The 22,578-nt window shown below is 36.2% G+C and overlaps 1 protein-coding gene across 2 annotated transcripts in view; it reads left to right on the top strand.

The window, feature by feature from the left end:
* LOC112826011 (bifunctional heparan sulfate N-deacetylase/N-sulfotransferase 4) overlaps positions 1–18,848 on the top strand; it is a 403,078-nt gene extending 384,230 nt beyond the window's left edge. For both annotated transcript variants that reach the window (XM_025874089.2, XM_073891207.1), the window contains 6 exons: positions 3,606–3,729; positions 5,604–5,778; positions 11,162–11,332; positions 12,258–12,367; positions 15,716–15,818; positions 18,611–18,848. In XM_025874089.2, coding sequence (XP_025729874.1) covers positions 3,606–3,729; positions 5,604–5,778; positions 11,162–11,332; positions 12,258–12,367; positions 15,716–15,818; positions 18,611–18,730 — 803 coding nt within the window. In that variant the 3' untranslated portion in view covers positions 18,731–18,848. The remainder of the gene's footprint in view (positions 1–3,605; positions 3,730–5,603; positions 5,779–11,161; positions 11,333–12,257; positions 12,368–15,715; positions 15,819–18,610) is intronic.
* Positions 18,849–22,578: the final 3,730 nt, after the last annotated feature.

Raw genomic sequence — 22,578 nt, 5'->3', positions numbered from 1 at the left:
TGAAAACACAGGTGATAATAAAATAAATACACATTTTTGGGCAGTGGGTCCAGGTTCTATGACTGATTATATGAATGTCAAGCCACATACCTACTGTCCCCAGTTGAAAAACTTTTCTCCTTCCTTCCTGTCCTTTCTCCCTCCTCCTCCTCAAAGTCCTTCCTGCTCCTGGTGGCATGAAGGTGCTGTGGCTCAGAACAGAAAGCCTTTGACTTTATGTAACTCTGGGGAGAGCTGGTATAAATCCGTGACCACCAGGGTGATTAAACATATGTACGTGTTACTGAGTGAGATTATAATGTATGTATTTTGCAATATTCAGCAATAATTCAAAAATATTCCTTTATCTGTACACTGGATCCATCAAGTCTCAACATCTCAGGGATATTAAACTATCAATATTCTCAGCTCTTTTGTGTGTCCCAAATCTCGCTCTCTCTCTCTTTCTCACACATGTGCCCACACGCATGCACACACCATTCCCATCATCACTTAAACATTTTTATGTAGGTCCCATCCTAAAAGGTATATAGAAAGAACTGTTCTGAATTCCCTGTTCCCTTCCAAATACTATTATATAATACTCTAATTTATTTCTTCTCCCTGGAACATTTTCTTTTTTAAGATTTTATTTATTTATTTGATAGACAGAGACACACAGCGAGAGACGGAACACAAGCAGGGGGAGTGGGAGAGGGAGAAGTGAGCTTCCCGCTGAGCGGGGAGCTGACACGGGGCTCGATCCCAGGATCCTGGGATCCTGACCGGAGCCGAAGGCAGATGCTTAACGACTGAGCCACCCAGGCGCCCCTCCCTGGAACATTTTTGTTCCTCCTCTCATAGTTTCTCCTTTTTGAACTGTGTTTTCAGGAGCACTTCAGATCAGTTCTTGAGGACTCCACTGCCCCTCATTTTTTTAAAGATTTTATTTATTTATTTCAGAGAGAGAGAGAATGAGAGACAGAAAGCACGAGGGGGAAGGGGGTCAGAGGGAGAAGCAGACTCCCAGCCGAGCAGGGAGCCCGATGTGGGACTCGATCCCGGGACTCCAGGATCATGACCTGAGCCGAAGGCAGTCGCTTAACCAACTGAGCCACCCAGGCGCCCTGCCCCTCATAATTTTATGTCTGTGTTTTTCAATGTGTTTGAGAGAGTTCTGCCTGGTCCTTTGGGCCTCTAATTCAGTTCCTAATTAGTTCTGACTCCTTTAATTTTTAAATTGACTTTATATGATTTGATTCCATTTTTGCTAATTTTTATCTTTTTTTTAAGATTTTATTTATTTATTTGAAGAGAGAGAGAGAGAACACAAACAAGGTGAGGGGCAGAGGGAGAAGCAGACTACCTGCTGAGCAGGGAGCCCGATGTGGGACTCGATCCCAGGATCCTAAGATCATGACCTGAGCCAAAGGCAGATGCTTAACTGACTGAGCCACCCAGGCGCCCCTATTTTTGTTAATTTTTTAAAAGTTGTTTTGGGGCGCCTGGGTGGCTCAGTCGGTTAAGCGACTGACTCTTGGTTTTGGCTCAGGTCATGATCTCAGGGTCCTGAGATGGAGCCCTGGGTGGGCTCTGCGCTCAGGGTGGGAGTCTGCTTAAGATTCTCTCTCTCTCCCTCTTCCTCTGCCCCTACCCCTGTGCTCACTTGTGCTCCCTCTCTTTCTAAAATAAATAAATGAATCTTAAAAAAATAAAAATAATTAAAAGTTTTTAATTAGTAATTAAATTTTAAGGGCATTTTTTAATTTTTACCCTCCCATTTCACTAGGAACCACCTATTCTGTATTGCTTTCACCTTTCTGTCCAAGGTGTTGGTCCCCTTAGCTCTGTTATCACTTTCCTTTAACTACTAATGCCCCTATTCAGTCTTGGTGGTCATGTAAAGCTGTGAAGATCTAATCAGGTGGCCATCTCATTAATACTTAAAGCACAGTAGACTTTGCTCCTATGAGCTTAAGATATGTTGGAATAAAATGCCAAATCTCTGATGATCTGCTCGGCTTCCAGATCCCTAGTTGCAATTGTAACTGTCCTGCCAGCCCACCTGTGTAGTTCATCTCCAACTCTGCTAGGGCTGGGAAATCCAACTAACCCTCCTGGGTCCAATGTGTTACAAAAGCGATCTTTTCCAGAAGGGAAATTTTGATTCACGAGAACTATGAAAACCCAGTCACTCCATGATTCTTTCTGCCATGGCCCTCAGTCTCTGGCCCAACTCAAACAGAAACAAGGGTCAGAGATTGCATTTGAGCATTCTGTGATGTGTACGCTCCATGGGTTCTATCAGCCAGTCTGTCCAGCCTAGTGCCTCAGTTTATTAAATCAGATTGCCCCATTTTGCCAGGTAGGACATTCAAGTGGTCATCTTGCCAGATTCCTGCCATCCTCTTTCAACCTTACTGGGAACACTTAAGTTTTTAAGGTACAAGCCAAAAAAACGCTTCCTCTTGGAAGCTTTCGCTGACTTCTCAAGTCTAAGACACCCATCCTTTCATGTGTTAGAAAAGCACTCTGGTCTTCTCTCACTATGGAAACTGTCTCACTATGTTGCAATTACCTGTTTACTTGACCCAAGTCCACACATACACTTTAAGTTGATCAAGGCCAGCAAATGAGTTTTTCTTCTCAAGAGTTCTCACCAGGAAAAAAAAAAAAAAAAAAAAAAAATTATCACCAGGGACTCACATAGAGTAGCACCAGTCAGCATGTGTTGAGTAGTTTGATTTAATTTAATTGATTTGAATATAATATTGAAATCCACCAGGTTCAGGTGTTGTGCTGGATGCCCTTGATGCTTTAGCCACTCACCTGACTCCCGGAGGGAAACCGAACCACCAGTTTCTGAAGTTCTCTCCCAGCTTAAAGCACAGTATCGTCCCCTTCAGATGCCCAGTTTTGTCTTATCTTTGTATAACCACCTACGTGTTTTTTGCATTTTTTGTATGTTATACATCTCCTGTGGTATCTTATTTCGTATTTTTCTTCAAATAAACTGATTTTTGCCTCAAATAAAATAATTTAAAGCAGAAACTCTGTATCACCCTATAAACAGGAGAATAGTTATTGCATATCAAACAGAAAAAAATGTAAAAAAAAAAAAAACCATCAGACAGGAAAAGAGCTGTATCATCAGTCTGCTTCACTTTGCCTATGTACTAATATTAAATCAGATGGTTAGGTAAATGGAATCATGAAGACTAATAAAAGAATACTTAGATTGTTGCCACATGAAATGCACCTAATTGATTTTAAGGAAATCATTTTTTTAAAGGTTTTACTCATTTGAGACACCGAGAGAGAGAGAGAGAATGAGAGCATGAGCAGGGGCTCTAGGTGGGGGAAGGATAGAGGCAGAGGGGGAAGCAGACTCCCCGCTGAATAGGGAGCCCTACATGGGGCTGGATCCCGGGACCCTGGGATCATGACCTGAGCTGAAGGCAGACACTTAACAGACGGAGCCACCCAGGGGTCCCTTAAAGAAATCATTTTAATACCAGAAAATTTGGTCTTCTGGATATTACTTTTTGAGCAAAAATTTTGCTAAAATAGTATTTGTCTCTTCTTTTGTTGCCGTATATAACCCTTTGCCTCCTTTTTTGCTATAGGAACAACTGCACTTTATTTATTCCTTCTTATGCACCCTTCCATCATCAGCAATCTTCCCAGTCCCAAAACATTTGAAGAAGTTCAATTCTTTAATGGCAACAACTACCACAAGGGAATTGATTGGTAAGGAAAATAACAAAAACTAAAGACCATTATTAATACATGCTCAATCACGGCAGAGCGATTATAGATGTATGTGTGGCATCTACATAATTACAGCATAAATTTGTTATGCTCAATTCTACCATAGTGAATTAGAAATTAATTTATAACAACGATATGTTTAATCAGTGTTGCCTATAATTTGGACAGTGCAATAATGATAATATTTTTCTGGTAAATTAATATGATTGAATAAAGAAGATTATGGAATATTTTTTTCAGAATTATTCATAAGGAAATTTAAAATTCTGCTTAAGCATATTACTATTTTCCTGCGCCTAGAATTTTTTTTAACTACATAATTTGTCTTCACAAATGATGCTTGAGGAAACAAATAAATAAGTTATTTTATACTCTGTGACATGTATCTTCATTAACCACATAGACTATAAATGTTGTATTATAATATAAGCTGATATTTGTCATGCAAATAACATAGCATTTCCAAAACCATATTAATGCCAGCCGTGCACATGCATAAAAGATGTATTACTTTGCATTTAATAAATTATGAAAAATTTTAAAATCACAATATTTTCCCTAAACTGAAAGAGAATAAACCTGATATTAGAACCGGTCTTTACTCTGGAGCTTTTTTCTAGCTTTATTCCAATTTTTTAAGAAACTATCACACTGATTCCAACTTCCAGTTATATAAGGCAAATCTCCTCCAGGGAAATTCCCCTAAATGCATAACTCTGCAGTGTGTAACTTTATGTCAACACCACGTATGAGCCTGTCCTCAACAAGAGGCCTGTTCTGTTTAGACCCAGCTAGGGCTAGAGTAGGGGAGGGGCAATGCCGGTAAGCAGATCTGGCTTCCTATCATGGGAAGAGATGTGCCCACTCTGCATCTAAGATATGACTATTCTACCTTACTTTAAAAAGACTAAATAAATTTTGGAAGTGCATGCAAGTTACTAAAAGCAGAACAGCAATTTTTTCTTATCTGTGAGCTCAAATGGAACACAAATTGTTAAGCAGGAATATAGATGAGACTTTTCACCACTTCACATTTGGGAAACATAACAACAAATGTCAAAGAGGAAAATAAGTGTCTTATATGAATTCTTAATTGCTCTCATTATTTATTTCTAGAACATTTGAGGGTTAGAGAAGTGATGAGCTGTAGGGAGAATTACACACATAATTAAAGCCTTGCACTGAGTTAACCTCTGAACATATTGATTCCATAATCTATACACAGAGGAATGTTCCGACAGCATATGGAGGAGTGAACCTACCAAGGCACCACAGGATCAACTGGCAGGAAATAGCCTCTTAATGACTCTAGATAGACTATAATGTGTTCACATTGCTACACATACAACAAATTATGCAGAAGTTAAAAAGGAAGAGAGCAGCTATGCCCTACTCTGCTTAGGATTTTATAGCTCTTCTGACTTACACATCCTCCTCTCTTGTGCACTTTGATCTCAAATTAAAAATTTTGCATTCAAATTTGCAAACAAGAATTTACTATTTTAAAATATTTACTAGGCAATACTTTGTAATTTGCTTTTTGCCAAGGGTAAACTTAATTTTTCTGGATTTGGCTTTTGATAGCAGAGATATCATCCCAAATCTAAAAGATTTTCCCTCTGTCCTTAACAATCCACCTATTTCACCTCCCTTTCCCCTGCCCTACCATAGTTCATTAAAACAGTAATACTTCGGATTGTCTTACTGCCAAAGTACACGGCATAGCCATGATTTCAACTATTATGACACTAATAAGTAGACCTCAATATAAATGAATGTAAAAATGTTCAAATATTTCATATCCATAGCATGAAGTAAAACTTAGATCTCTGATTGTTTTTCTCTGCCTTCAGGTATATGGACTTTTTTCCTACTCCACCCAACATTACAAGTGACTTTCTATTTGAAAAGAGTGCTAATTACTTCCATTCAGAAGAAGCTCCCAAGCGAGCTGCATCTCTGGTCCCCAAAGCCAAGATCATTACCATTCTCATCGACCCTTCAGACCGGGCATACTCTTGGTACCAGGTATGAAGCAGTAAAAAATACTTCTAAAAACATTTGGCCATAGCTTAAATGCAAGCAATGGTGAATACCAAAATAAAGTTTAGATGCCCAGTTGTATTTAACAGTCAAATGCTACAGAGCTAACCCCCCAAAAAAAGAAAGGAAAAGAAAAGAAATTACAAGTGATAAAAGCTGAATATTTGATTCGTGTGAAATTGGGCAAGGAATTTCAGGCATAAAGTAATAGAAAACATCATACATAAAGGATTAATAGATTGAATAGACAGTATAAACATGTAAAATATTAGTCTGTCAGAATTAACAAAATAATAGTACATATCTAAGTAGAGCATCTTTAATAATACATGGTAAATGGTTTAGTACCCGTAATTTAAAAAAAAAAAGTTTCTGTAAATTGGTAAAAAATAAAAAATATAATACCTCAGTAGAAAAATGAGCAAATAAACAGAACACATAGATATTTCACGTACACAAAGACACCCACAAATGTAACTGCTCAGCAATTTATATGAAAAATGATCAACCCAATTAGGGAGCAACAAAATATAAATCAAAATGATACTCTTTTTGAATATCATCTCAACAAAAATTGTAATGTTTATTCTCCTTGCTGGCAAGGGTGTGATGGTAAAGATATTCGAACGTTGCAATAGAAGGCTATAGATGGAAATCTTTTCTGAAAACTAATTTGGCAATAATTATCAAAATAGTTTTGCAAGGGTCCTATTGTGCGATGGATCCTCTTCTGGAATCAATCATAAAGAAACTTCAAAGGGATGGACAAATATTTATGCCTTTATATACCCCAGTACTAGTCAAACAATGTGGGGTAGAAGGAGAGTCGGGGAGAGGGAAAAGTATATGCGGTCCCCTGGGTGCAAGGAACCTTAGCACATTTAAAGAACTAAGAAAACTTCCATGTGGCTAGAGAACAAAACCTGAGGTGGAGACCTGTGGGAGATGATGAGTCTGAGACGTACACAGGGGACAGAACTCAGGAAAGAGAATCATGTGGCTACCATTCTTCAAGCAACTGAAAACCTTTAAAGAGTTAAGCCAGTATATGACTACCAGATTTCCTTTTAGAGGCTGTAAGAAATAAAGGTAGCATTGACAGTGAGAGTAAGTACAGACTGAGTGAAGTATAAAGTATCAAGAGACATGTAGGGATTAAAACGAACAGAACCTCATGAGGAAACACTGTCAAGGATGAACCAAATTTCTGATGTGGACAACTGGATGATGAGTATATATTCCCATAAAAATAGAAGCACTTGAAGAAGGAAACAGGACTGGTTGGGGGGAGGGGTGCTAAAGATGTGGCACAAATGGTGAGCATGAGGTACGGAATCACTGTCGTACGGAGACGAACAGTAGAGTCAGAAGGCACTCCGGGGAGAGATCGGAGCTGGAGACAGAAATTTGTGAATCAGAGGCAAAAAGCCACAAACATGGGCACACTGCCTAAGGAGAGCGTTTAGAGAAGCAAAGTATAGAGAACAATGAGGCAGTCAGGGAGACAAGAGAACACGGTCAGAGGAGTAGAAGAAATTCCAGGAGTGTGATGACACTGAATACAAGGGGACTGAGTACTACCAAATGGAGGAGGTGGCTGCTAAGAAATTAGACAATTGGACAAACAAGGCCTGAATTATTTTCACTGAGCTGAAAGATACTGAGAGAAGTGGAGCCTTTAGTGACACAATGAAAAGAGCAAAACCAGATGGATTTGGTGGAGGAGAAACTAAGTGGGAAGAAGAAATAAAAATGCGAGATTTCAAAGGGGAAAAACAAGACACAGACTTATTACAGAGAAGTTAAGTTGGGTTCAAGGAAACCGTGCCCTATGGTGGTAGTGATCTGAATCATGAGACGTTTCCAAAAAAGGAGAGATGTTTAAGGCCCAGGAGAGAAACCTGAATTATCAGTCCTGTGAGGATCCTGAGGGGCTAGGAAGAGATGACTATAGGGAATTAGCTTAGATGGGGGGGAAGCATCCATTTCCAGACTTCACTTTTCTTGTGCAGGGATCCTCCTGGCAAGCTGCTGGAGTCTATGGTTTCCATTTCAGAAACACGTTTGAAAAGCATAAAACTACATAGAATTACAAAGAAACAACTTTTTAAAAATGTAATTATTAACGTAATTTTTAATTCAGTAAAAAATTTTTATTTACTTAAGAATTAAATGGCCAGATCTAATGGCAGGACCAATACCGCTGTAATGTTGAAGTAGGAATGAGCATGAACGGCATTTTGATATATCTGAAACACCTGTGTTGTGATACAAAAATAGCTGATTTTTATTGGTATAATAAATGCAAAATTTCATTTAAAAGTTACCGAAAATAAAAAGACTATTTTGTTGTTGTTGTTCAGAGCCAAGTTCATAGACCCTCTGAATTATATCAGTAGGGCTCTGGTTAAGAATCCTTCCATTAAAACTTAATTGGAAGGTCTGAGATAGAGAAATTGAAGTGATTCCAGTGGTCTCTCCTTCCTTTGGAAAGTTGAGAATGAGTTAATCTGATGAAAAAGAGGGGGATAATTTGGGTAATGGCAGTTTGAGCAGAGAAAAAAGGCAGTGTGAAATCTTTGTACAGGGGTAAGATAAAGTTGACCACAAAAATGTAAAATCGCCTACAGCAGTGAAAGCCTAATTAAAGGTGATCTTGAATTTGTGGTGGTAATAATGTGCATGTACTAAAATCCCATGATATGAGTGCATTTGTGTATGTGTATGTTTAATGCACATATAAATTAATGCCCTAAAAAACAAGACTAAAAGGGAATGTTTAAAGAGCATACGAGAAATTTTTATTTTTTATTACTTCTTTATTCATTTATTTTTTACCCATTCTTTATTTTTGTATTCATCCTTTTTCTTGACTTTTTTCCATAAACATTTATGGCCAAGAACAAATAATAATGGACAGAAAAATGTGACCCTGTACATTGGGATTGCAAGAGGTCAGGGATCCTAGGAGAACACCTGGATTGGGAGTAAGATCCAAATATTATTAGAATCCATGAGTCACTGTCTCCCTCAAGATAGAAAAATGTGCCAGGGTGCCTGGGTGGCTCAGTCCGTTAAGCGGCTGCCTTTGGCTCAGATCATGATCCTGGGGTCTTAGGGTCAAGTCCCACATCCGGCTCCCTCCTCGGCGGAGAGCTTGTTTCTCCCTCTCCATCTGCCTGCCACTCTGCCTACTTGTGCTCTCGCTCTCTCTCTCTGTCAAATAAATAAATAAAATCTTTAAAAAAAAAAAGATAGAAAAATGTGCCTTTCTCACTTTAGGAAATTCATATTGCAAAGCAACATAAAGTTACTTTTTTTAAAAAAAGTAACAAAAGCATTGAAATATTAAGCCTTCATTAAAAATGTTGAATATAAGTACTTGGGGCCAAATGTTGCACATTTCCTAGCAGAAAACATAGAACAAATTTATATGAATCTTTTTTCACATAGATTAAACTATTTAAATAAAAGAGAATCTGTGCCTGCTTCTTCAAGTAAATTCTTTGAACATACATGTTTGAAAGGAATTATTTTTCCTGATATCTTTATTGCCATATTGCTAAGAGTAGGGTCCCCAAACTGCTCCACATTTCAAAATAATGCAGCCTATTACTTAGGTGGGCCTGTCTATTCAGTAAATACCATAAATCCAAAGCTCAGCAGGTGTAATTCAGAAACTCCTACAAATGTCACCTGCCACTTAATTTCTATCCCACATTTTTAAAATGGGCCTCACAGAGAAGCTATAGTGCTATTTTTTCCATAAAATATGTCCCTTTGTGACTTCCGGTCATATTTTTATGCTAATCTTCTTAGTTGCAGGAATATAAAGAAAAGTTGGTGTTAAACATTTATAAATCAATGTAGGGAAGATTAAGTACAGTTCCATATTATCACTGCTTAAAATAAAAATTTTAGCATTAACATATTAATATGCACATAGTATTTTTAGATTCTTTTATTCAAGTTATGTAGTTTCTACCCATAGTATTAATTCAATGTATTATGTAGTCTCTATGTACTCAGCATAATGCATATACATATAAGAATGTCAATAAATATAAAATAATGAGAGGCCTTCAAAAGTTTTATTCCACCCATCTACCACTCACTGGTTACTGTTTACCCACTTCTTACCCCTCTTTACTTTTTTAATTTTTCTAACTCACATAGATGAACTGCTGTTACACAATTGCATCAAGTCCTCATACACTCCCATGCTCGTTCTGTAGTTAATTTTCTTTATGTTAAACTTTTAGATATCTTGCAAAATCAATTCATCCATTCCCACAACTCACCCACTTTCACTCAAACTTAAGACATCAAGTTCTCTTAGTTTCTATGTTTATTTTTTGACTTATAAAAATCTCTGTTATTACATTTTAGCTCAAAATTTTCAACCACTTAAAAAGATCCTATCATCTTTCATTCAGAACTGATCACCTATTGGTCTGTCTACCAAAGCAATATATATGACTCTAGTCAAATATCTGACTTTATTATAGTCTGTTAATCTATTGCCTCCCATAGAAAATTTTTATTTCTTTGAAAATAGAGATTACATTTTGCTTGTATCTTTCTATCTCCAGAATCTATAGCAGTTTTTTGTTCTGGTAAGGAGCCTAGTGAGTGCTTATGAAATTGTATTGACTGCAAAATCTCTTATTGTATTGGGCTCTTGCCTTGTATGTAAACGCAAAGACAACTACTATTGACTATTGATGGTTTGATATGAAAGACTCAGAGATTGGTACTGAAAAGTAGTAGTGGATCAGTACTTGTAAATTAGCATGGATAGATGGAAATTCTTGGGAGAGCAAAAGGAAAGGACTTTGGGCAACACCAACGTCTTTATGACACCTAAACAAGTATTAGGAATACACATCTACTTTCTCTATGCTCATAGCCTCTGCCACAGAGGGGTATTGGGGAAATGTCAGAACCTATAGGAATAGCTATGATGAGACAATGAGCAGAGTATATATGAATCTGCTCTTGCCAATCTAAATCTCTTTTCACTGGGCTTGATTTGTCTGGTCCCCGATATCTATTCACTTTTAATCAGACCCATGAAGAAAATCCTGTACTCTGTCTCTTGCCTTCTATGTAAACGCAAAGACAACCACAGGCTTATATGCATACCACTTGATATACATGGAAAGCTTGTACTTTAAATAAGCAATATGCCATTGCCTGGCTTTTAATATATGCACTCTTTATTTTTTCATTCTAAAATTAATTTATCATTTTCATTACTTTTTGGAAATGAAAGACACACCCATGTACATACATCAAACACAAACATGCACACATACCTGTGCATGCATAAAGAACACCAATTTTACAATTGATTTTCTTGTTAAAGCACCAACGATCACATGAAGACCCAGCTGCCCTGAGGTTTAATTTCTACGAAGTTATCACAACCGGACATTGGGCCCCATCTGACCTAAAAACTTTACAAAGGAGATGCCTAGTACCTGGATGGTATGCAGTCCACATAGAAAGATGGCTAACTTACTTTGCTACTTCTCAGGTAAGGTCCTAAAATTAATTTCTTCTGTTTAATATACCTTGGCTGTATTGCACCTGACAAACAGAAAATAAGAAATAACATTGCCACAGACAGCAATTCATAATGAGACAATCATACCTAAAGAAGATATGTGGATTTTTTAATGTCAATAATAATGTTAAAATGTTAAGTGGCTGTAAAACAGATTCTTGGGATCTTCTTTTGGGTAGTAGCTGGTCTCAGAGTGCTGAGTCCTCACACGGGAGACATCATGTGATCCATAAGTAGTAACTCAACTACTCACAGAACAGCCATTTAGACAATACCTTTATGGAACACCACATGCAGATAGTCTGACATCTGTCCTCTAGGGCTCTTAGAAAGGAAGAGGTCACACATTAGACTGTCAAAATGGAAAATGCTGTTAACAGCTCCAGGAATGTGGGATAGAACAAGAGGTAAGGATTTGAGGAAACATTCATACTGTTTATATTCTTTACTCCAGATCAGGTCATGACTAAAACCTGAGTTCTTTGTCATGGTTTATAAGGAAAATAGATGAGTAATTTTCATCTGAATACCATTTCTAAGTCTTTGGCTCCAAGGTTAGCTCATGGGATTCCATAGGCTAGATAATTATCTGATTACATGACAGATGGAAAATTGAGTTTCTACTGAACTACTAAATCAAGAGAGTTTCTGTGTTTATTTCTGATTTACAATCAAGTTAGTTAAGGGTTATAAACAATGCCGATGGCAAACTTCAATTGTTGTTTATTTGGAAGGACATAAGAATAGTAAACATTAAAATGTATCCTAAGTAATGCATATTTTCCTCCTATTCATGCTGACCTAATTGATTAATGTCATACCAGATCAAGTGAGGCAGTTCAGTCTATTTAACTTAGTTTTGTTCTTCACAAAGTGACTATTTTTGACTTTATAGTTGCTAATTATTGATGGACAGCAGCTGAGATCTGACCCAGCTACTGTGATGGATGAAGTCCAGAAGTTTCTGGGAGTTACACCTCATTATAATTATTCTGAAGCACTAACGTGAGTCTATTCTCATGCTTGATTTCATTTCCATTATTTGCCATCATAAATTATTGCTGGTAGGTGTGTATATAGCATCATTAATACTAGCTGTGAATTTATACATCATCATGCTACTCAAAAGCAGTCAAAGGAGTATCCTTATTATTCATGTAGAGTCTTCCTTTAGAATACCACAGATACTTTATTTTACAAAGTGTTATCCTATAGGCATTTTATATGTCACAAACTCCCTTCTTGGTGGGCTTTTTCCCAATATAAGTTTGGTTAAGTAAATTTTTTAAATGCCCATTCTGCAAAAATTGTCCTAGAAATTGAAGTTACAAAGGTGAAAAAAACTTGGGAAGACCCCAAGTAATTCACAGGTTAGAAATGAAGTGCTGATGACCATCATTAATTCTGTGAAAGTGACCAGTATTTGGGGTAGAATTGGGAAAAGGATAAATTCATACTTTACTTTGTATTTACTAAATTATGTCTAACCAAATGTAATCACATGCAATGTTCCAGTTATCTATTGTTGCATGACAGACCGTCCCCAAACCCACCAGCATATTACCACAGCCATTTTATTATGCTGATAAATTCTGGGGGCTGGGAATTCAGACAAGACACTGGGATGGCTCAAAGGCTAAGCTCAATGGGATGAGACCTCTTTGTGTGGCTTTCCGACAGTGTAGTGGCTGTGTTCTGAGAGGGAGTGATATGTTAAGGAGGTGTGATCCAACACAGCCATAGCCTTCTCTGACTTAGTCTTGCAAGTCGCACAGCATCCTTTTCACCTCACCTCATTTTATTGGTTACAACCAAGTCACTAAAGCCAATACAAATCCATAGTGAGGGCAATGGACCGCCCCCTCTTGAAGGGGAGGGGCAAGAGCATTCTGCAGAAAAGAATATGGGAAGGGAGATATTGTTGCAATCATCTTAGAAAAATAAAACCATATACTTGGGTAACTAAAGATGGGGGGGAGGTAAAGAAGCAAAATAAACAATCAAAACCTCCAACGAGCCAAAACATATTTTAAAAGGGCATGTATTTGACTCCCTCACAAGGCTTGATACAAAGCCTATTAAATTTTAGACAAAATTCTAACAAGCCTGATTATATAATTTCCCAGGTCACAGCAGATTAGAAGTAGCAATTAGACAATTAGAGAGGGTAATGGAAGGACAGGAAAAGCAGTAATAAGATTGAGTTGTTCCTGATCCACTCAAACAACCCTAATGAAGTTTTTACCTACACATGGAAATAACAAGAATACAAGGCATGCCCCTGTTGATTAAGTAGACAAAGCTTCCTAGAATACGTTTTACATTAATAGTTATTGATGTTAGCATGTCTTTCCCTGCCTCCCTGTGGTAGTTGAAGGAATGGTTCTATCTTGTTTACTACAAATAGTTGCTTATGGTTCAGTAAACCTGTAAAATCATACTTTTCAAGAAGAGATTACAAACAAGCACCAAATATATGGTTTTTAATATGTCTCACACCACAAAAATTAATAACTGTGGTGATGTTCAATGTAATAAAAGAAGTCATGTGGCAACCAATTCGTTGTTGTCTCAGAGTTGTCCAATAGTTATTTGAGAAAGGCTTTGCATCTTCATTTCACAATTTCATGCCTACTAAAACAAAACCATAAAACAATGAATTCATATAACTTAGAAAAAGTAAATGCCCTCTGTTAGAGTATATAACATCAATGCAATAAATGAAATCAGGACATAATAATGTGGAGTCAAAGCTATGACAGCCCTATCTAAAAGAGTGACTTTCAATATGGCTCTTCTTCCTCAAGTTGTATTACGTTCTGCCTCACAACAGCTGCTGTGGAGACAGGGAGAGACTGCAGCCCATCCTGGGATCTCCACACACCTGAGAGGAAAAGAGATGCTCTCAGCGTGGGTATAAATATCTTGGCTTTGTTGCCAGAACTGTATTTTACCTTAATGCAGTTAAATATTCTCATCCTGAGGCAGAAAATGCTGTTTAGGGGCACAGTTATGCCGACTTCCCTATCTCATTTTGCAGACCATGCTGAATTGTTTTTCCTCTTGGGAAATTAATGAAAACTAGAGAAAGGACTGTGATAGGCAAGGATTAGATTGAAAAGTCCAGGTTGGAAATGACTCTGTCTTCCTTTTATCCATTTAACCAGTGATGTATTTAATTTTAATTGATAACATGTACTAGGACAACCTGGCCTGCAAGGATCAGGTCTCTAATAATAGGTTGGGCAGGGAACTGTGTGAAGAAAATTTCCCTCTCCCCCCTAAGTGAGTTCACATATGTGCAGAGGCAAATTGCAGGTGCACCGGTATTATAGGAATGGGCCCAGGGCAACAAAATATTCTGCAACTAATTAACTTTACATCCCAGTCAATTATGCTTCATCCTTCTAAAACATCTGCTGAGCAACAAAAATGCAAACCTTTTCAATGTTTTATGCATGCAGCAAGTCCCATAGCAATAAATTTAAAATTTCTCTTCTTATTTGGGTTATTCTTCCATTTTACCTATCTTGTTAGTCCTAAACAAAAGTTCTTATATATCTGAGTTTAAATAATTAGGCCACACATCCTTTCTTTGGTAACTTTGTACAGCCATAGGAACAAAACATTAGAATTTAAGAGTATAGGGGCCTGAATTATCCCATAGGATCATTTGCCTTCAACAAAAAAATGAAGAATTGTCTAATTTTCCATTCACCACTTGCATGGCCTGTGCCTCATGTTGTCTGAAAAAAATATAATAAATTCTATTTTTACAATTTTAATTTCCTCTTTAAAAAGTGTAAACATTTTGAACTTGAAAAACTATAGTAATCTTCCAAATTAGAAGCTTTAATTCATGTTTATATTCACAAAAGTATACTTACATTACATTCAGTCACTTTAATACATACCATTGAATGATTTCAAAGAAATCTGTAAACATATTTTGACAGGGAAATCATATTAATAACTAAATAAATATTTTAAAAGTCCTGTGTATATGGGTTGCAGTTTTGATGATTGGTGCTTGATCTTTTATGGATGAATAGGTAAAATACGAAATTTAAGTTAATAATTTCAATCTAAGATTGGATTAAAGATTTTCAGGTCTTTCTTCATTCAGTAGAAATATTCAGAAATATATAATAACATATAGTTTATTTAATCTCAATTAGACTTTTAAATCAATTCAATGAATATTTGTAGAACGGAACTAAATTAAATTGAGACAATGGGCATACCAAAGTGCATTTTCTTTATCCAACTGGTGAGGCTCTCTCACTTAAAATTTGGTATACAATTTATGATCATTATATTTTTATAATCATATATATGTTTGATTTTTTGTAGGTTTGATCCCCAAAAGGGCTTTTGGTGTCAACTACTGGAAGGAGGAAAGACCAAATGTCTTGGAAAGAGCAAAGGCCGAAAATATCCACCCATGGATCCAGAGGTAATATTTTCCTAATCTCTGGTAAAATTTTGCACATACAACTCAGTGTTCAAAATAAGGGACATTGTGTTTGCTTCCTTTTCTTCTCTTTCTTTGCTTTCAATGTTTTATATATTTAGAAAATAGGCTGACAGAGATCAATAATTGATAGATATTCATAGTAATTGTTTGCCGTTAGGATACAGTTGAAACATAAATACCTACTGAACAGTAACTATTTTCCAAATGTGCAAAGTACTTAAATGAATTGTTTACTAAACAAGTAATTTTGGATAAAATGCATAGACATTATTATTATATATTAAATATGCATATGCTATTCCTGTACCATGCATGGGTACTGAGGTAAGCAATGGAAAGCCAACATGTAGGTGGGGAAATTTCTCCACACCAGCTCAGACACCAGCTGGGTATCCAACAATTCAACTCAGTTCTGACAATATCTACCCTGAGATAGCATTAGATCCCACAGTTAAGGGCTCAGTTCTGTAAGATGGTCTCTTCCCACCCCCAACTTCAGACGCCAGTTGCAAGCTCAGGTTGTCACCTGTGCTCTTGACCAACCAACAAGCTATAGATTGAAAGTTCCAACAACCTTCTCCCTGGATTCAGTTCATTTGCTACAGCGACTCACAGAACTCACAGAAACATTACTTACTAGATCACATGCTAATCATAAAGGGATATATCTCAGGAACAGCCAGATGGAAGGGATGCATAGGACAAGTTACGGGAAAAGCCCTCTATGAGTGAGTCACTCTCCCCCAATCTCTTCATGTTCACCAACAGGGAAGTTCTCTACACCCAGTCCTTTCTGGGTTTTTATTGGAGGTTTCATTACAGAGACATAATTGATTAAATCTTTGGTAAATGGCAACTGATTCAATACCTAGCCCCTCTTTCCTCTGAGGTCAGTGGGGTGGGACTTAAAGTTCCAACCTTCTAATCACATGGTGGTTGGTTCTCCTAACAACCAGCCCCCATCCAGGTGGGTTCCAGAAGCCAGTTAATTAACATAACAAAAGATACCTTTATAACTCTTTCATTCAGGAAATTCCAAGGATTTTAGGAGCTTTGCGCCAGAAAAGGAGCAAAAACCAGATATATTTTATATCATAAATCACAATATCACAAAGAGGATACAGGATAAAACAGTTTTGAACCCAGATTTTTTATAGGAGAGTAAATTAGTTATTGTCATTGATTTATAATAAGATACATAAAACAATGACAAACTACAAAAGCAGGAAAAGAAATCCTTAATAAAAGTGATGGTATGGGGCACCTGGGTGGCTCAGTCAGTTAAGCACCTGCCATCGGCTCAGGTCATGATCCCAGGGTCCTGGGATGGAGCCCCACATCGGGCTCCCTGCTCAGCGGGGAGTCTGCTTTTCCCTCTCCCACTCCCCCTGCTTGTGTTCCCTCTCTCACTGTCTCTCTCTCTGTCAAATAAATAAAATCTTAAAAAAAAAAAGTGATGGTATGTGGAGGTAGACTAAGGTTGGGAAACCAGTTAGCCATCAGCTGAGCCAGATATAATGAGTATCTCTCCCAAGGCAAGGTGGGCAAAGGGAGGATGGAAGTGATTCAGGTGTTACTATGGAAATAGAAGTACCAGAAAGTCCTTAAACTGTACCTTTGAACTCAATAATTTCAAAAGAATTTCAGAAATCACTTTAATCTGCCAGGAAATCAGTGTAATGTTCTCACTACTTCTACAAACATCTTATCCAGACTTTGAAGTGTTTACAATCTGGTTTAAGGGAAGAAATGTAATGAAATATCCGGGTGGATGGTACAAAACGAAATGTAGTTGTCTTAAGTCCATTTCCACAGTATGCACAAAAGTTGCCAAGGGAGTTTTATGAAGAACAAGACTCATTTGTGTTAAAATATTGGAAAAGGCTTAAGTGAGATGGTATAACTTTAACGAGACTCAAAACTGTTTGGGCCATTTCTCCTATACTTCCACAAGGAAAATTGTTCATCTGTACTATTTTATCAGGGACACAAAACAATGTTCATCGGGTTATAATATGAGGTAAGTGACATCCAGAGACAAAACCCAATTATAAATTTTCTGGTTTCCCAGAAATACAAGAAAACCTAAAGACTACTGATATAGTTGAGCATTCTTTTTTTACCCATTCATCTAATAAGGGCCAATCATTCCAGTTTGACTAGGAATTTAAGAATCACAAGAAAATTCATTATAATGATTTTTATAATGAGATCTTATACTATTTTTGAAGTAAAAACTCTTGCTTTAAAAGCATCAATTTTTGTCCTGAACAAACATAGAAAATATTTTTGCAAAGTTGTTATTTCTTTAATCATAAATTTCAGCTCTTATGGTTATTTATGTTCACTTTTTATGCTACGGCACAATTTTACACAAAGTGACCAACTTTAAAGGAAATGTCTGTGTTTTTTCTAGCTCACTTTTGTAGATTTGGTACCACTTCAGGCCCCTACCTCGTTCTTCTGTGGTGTCATTACCTCTCATCAACTTTTCTCCCTGCATAGACTTGACCAATACTGCAATAAATAAGTGCCTCAATGGTATATAAGCCAGAAAAGATATACCTGGACCTATTTTTATTTTATAGCTACAGTTCTGCCAAACCTTTTTAAAAGGTAATGATGAGTGATATCTAGGGAACAATCCAAAGAAATGCATATTTTCTAGACACCTATATTGTAATAGAATTTCTTAAGAAATGTAGATTGCATAATTGTGTTTAATGAACTAATAACGTCCTTCAAGTTTTTTTTTTCTTTTTGTTTTCCAGTCTAGAACTTTCCTCTCTAATTACTACCGAGATCACAACGTGGAACTGTCCAAACTGCTACACAGACTGGGGCAGCCTCTGCCATCCTGGCTGAGACAGGAGCTGCAGAAAGTGAGATAGCACTGGAGACAAGAACCAAGGCTTGAAGGATGCTTCCTTTTACTATTAAATAGAAAAGCAAACCCCACAACTTTTACCCCCGTACTGCACTTGTGATTGTCAACAGAGGACTGTGTGAATAAATTTCCTTCTATCTTTTTCATAAAATGAAAACTGTTATATATGCACGCATTGGCAATTACTAGCATCCATCCCTGTGTGAGCTTCTGGGAAGTAATGTGGGGTTTTGTGGCATTATCTAGTTTCCAGTATAGGGATCATAACAGAGCCCAGCTCCTCTGTTAACCACAAAGTTTCAGAAATTCTACATAAAACCGAGAATCCTAATCATATGCGAGTGACAAATGAGAATCTTGAGGAAAATATAAGAACAGAGATATATGTAAATGAAGGTAGCAAGAACCCAATTACTGAATTTAAGGGCTTACATTTTCTCTTTACTAATTTAAAAACAAGTTTGTTTTTGTTGTGAAAAGAAATCCTATGATCCCATACTCTTATTTTGAGCCGTTATTATTTATTATATTTAGCCCACATATTTTCCTCTGTTACTCCCCCATGAATTTCCTTGGTTTTCTAGAGAAGTTGTAAAGTTGTAGCCTCCTGTATTTGTCGTCTGTTTTCCTTTTATAGAAGGAAAATATGCACATTCACTGATAGTACTATTTTATCTGGCAGGGCAACCCATTCTCAGTGAATTCTGCAATATGGGTCCTACAAAATCTATCAGAGATTTTGGGGAAAAGGCGTGAGAATGCATACTCTGTGTAGTATTAACTAGTATGTATAAGGCCATCTTTCCATGGGTCCAAAACCTTTCCATATTAGTAATCTAGGTATCTCCACCTTGACAATGATGCAGTATTTATATATTTTTTTCACTATCTATGGAAGAAAAAAACTTTATTGATAAGATATGGAATGAAAACATCAACATGGGTTTACAGGTAGAGTGGGGCACTTGTGCCTTCTATGTAATATTATGTCAATCATTTTAAAGCATGGACTTTTATATATGCCAGTACATATATTATTGCAGAAGATTATGTTTTTAATGCCTATTTAAATATAAAATCTAAAACTTACCTCTTTAAACATTACTAATTCTCTAACTTAAACCCTATTTCTCAGCCATGCTATAGCACCCAACAATTAATTTCTAGAGGAGGAGTGATGGCTCCTCCTGTCTTAGAGCTTTAGGTTTCTCTCCTATTTGGAGGTTATTGTCATGCTGGTTGAATTTTTATCCCATTTTTCAATGAAGATATATTAAGGCTTTGTTAATCTCTTCAGTGTGATACATGAAGGTAAAATTTCAAGAGAACAGTAAATCAAACGCTTTAGTAACGTTACTTGTCAATCCATCCTTCCTCCAGAGTAATTTTTCTATGGACTATAAATAATACACTTTTTCCTACAATTTGAGAAATTATGCTTAACATAATTCAATATCTTTAAGGAAACTGAAGATCCTTGTTTACGTTTGTTCAGTTTTTGTTGTTGCTGTTGTTTTAAGCAAGCAAATGAAATCAAATCTGAAAGAGAATCAAGAATTTCCACCTATTTTATTTCAGAATTCAACTTTGGATTTACACTTCATTAAAATTTTTGTTTTCCTGTTGTTTTCCCATTGTTTCCCCACTGTATCTAGAGGCTTTGGATCTTTTTGAGAAAATGTGAACATTTTTCTTGGGCTTGAGTTAATAGAAATCACAAATTATTACTTTGGTTATTCCTTTGTTAACTGTGAGACAAAAATTCTCAACCTTACTGTTACTTACGTGATCATGTGCTTGAAAGCATTGCACTAAGCACACTATAATCACAATAATTGGGTATTTAGACCTCTAACATTTGACTTATTTGTTCACTAGCTTCCTCCAGTTTATATTCTAATATTTTCTTTTTTAAACTACAGATTAACTTTTTTTCCCAAGTGGGATAACAGAAATGTTCTTAGAAAAAAAAAAGGGAGATATTTTTCATATTAAGTAAAATTCAGATAAGCCAAAGTCCAGCTCATCGCCAGATTTGTAAAAATGTAACTCATTTTTGGCATTTTCTCATTTTTCCTAAGTAATGTATACAGTATCATTCACATATCTATAAACATCAGAGAGCAAAATACCCCCAAATTCAACCAGTCATTTCTCCCTGGCTCATTTCAGTCAGTGTGTACATTTTTCTTATTAAGATTGTAATAAAGAAAACATAAATTTTAATTATATAATTCATTTTCATCTCATAGTAAACTACTTAGAGGGACTCTGGGCTTTGGGAATATTATAATAAATCAGGAAAAATTTCAGCTTTAAGAATATCTTGATTTACCCACTGGCTACTTCAGAATTATTGAGTCAAGTTTAATATATGTAACTCTTTAAAATTTCAAGTCAATTCTATTTCATGGTCTTGAATTACATACTTTTTTAAATTTTAAGGAACTTCCTAAAACCTTTAAGCAAGACAGTACCTTCTCCTCTTTTCTTCTTCCAATTGCCTAACTCACAAATACAATCACTGATTACTTCACATTAATAAAGGCAGGAACAATACTCGATTACGAGCCTAAATCAAGATATAATGACTTGCTTGTCAAATACCAGTCTCGAAAAATTATATTACAAATCTCACCCAAAACCAAATTTTGCTCATATTTAACAATGCCCCCCCCCCCAAAGAATTGAATAAGCAACAAGGAAGAATGTTAGGGAGAAAAATTTATAGTCCTTTTATTACTGTATTTTTTTCTTAAAAAATGCTCTTCATCCACTTAGAGATTTTATTTGTCTCAGTTTCAACAAATTCATTTATATTTAGCTTAGGTAGTTTTTATCCTGCTATCCTACTGCTTTAATATCTCATAAAGTGTTCCATTTGCCATAAATAACTGATTTATTTTTAGTTACCCAGACAATTTATAGTGGAATAATATCTTAAAAGTCTGGTTTTGGTGGCTAGATAATATATTACCCATTTGCTTGATGGCAGTACCTCAAAAATAATGCTGACCAACTATTTTGAAAAGAAAGAACTCTAATAGTCTTGTATATAGGATGTTATCTCAACTACAGGAACACAGCTTAGCCACGGGTACATATATATGCCCAATATATGTATATATATGCAAATTAACATTTTTGTGTGTGAGAGCTGGTGAGTTGGATGGGAAAAGCAGAAAGAGAACTTGCATTTACTGAAATTGTTAAATAACAGATACAGTACACACGTAACATATCTTTGGTTCTTCTTCAGAATAAATACTACCACTGGTATGGCCACTAGAGAAATGTTTCCTCTAAAATCTAAGGTTTTAATCAGTAGGTGGTTCTTTTTCCCTTCCTTTTTTTTCTATCTTTTTTTTCATCTTCCAATTCTTTATCTGTATACATATTCCCTAAATTCCAAACATATAACTACTGTAACCAAGAAGTTATGAGAGTAGAGTTTGGATATCTGGATTCTCATACCAGTTCTGCTTCGCACTAGCTGTGTGGCCTCAGACAAGTCATGGAATTTCCCTGAGTCACAGTTTCCTTTTCTGTAAAAGAGAGACAACAAAGTGTTACTTACTCGTTTGGTTATTGTAAGCATTACATGAGAGTATATTTAAATAACTTAGCACAAGGCCTGATGTAGTTATGCTGGAACATATTTGTTACAAAAATAATGTATAATATTCAAATCACTATCTCTTCTTTCATCAAACAAGAATATGTTTTCTATTTCCTTTAATAATAAAACATGTATGTCTTAAACATATAATTAATTGTTTTTAGTCAAAATGGGAAACTATCTTCTGCATCACTGTCCAAAAATGATAATGTGCTGTTCTCTGCTATTGTTCT

Source organism: Callorhinus ursinus, unplaced genomic scaffold, assembly GCF_003265705.2.
Source record: "Callorhinus ursinus isolate GAN/ISIS: 27379988/994484 unplaced genomic scaffold, GSC_fseal_2.0 scaffold4, whole genome shotgun sequence".
NCBI lineage: Eukaryota > Metazoa > Chordata > Mammalia > Carnivora > Otariidae > Callorhinus > Callorhinus ursinus.
Note: the sequence above shows the minus strand (reverse complement) of the source record. Positions and strands in the feature narration are given on the sequence as shown.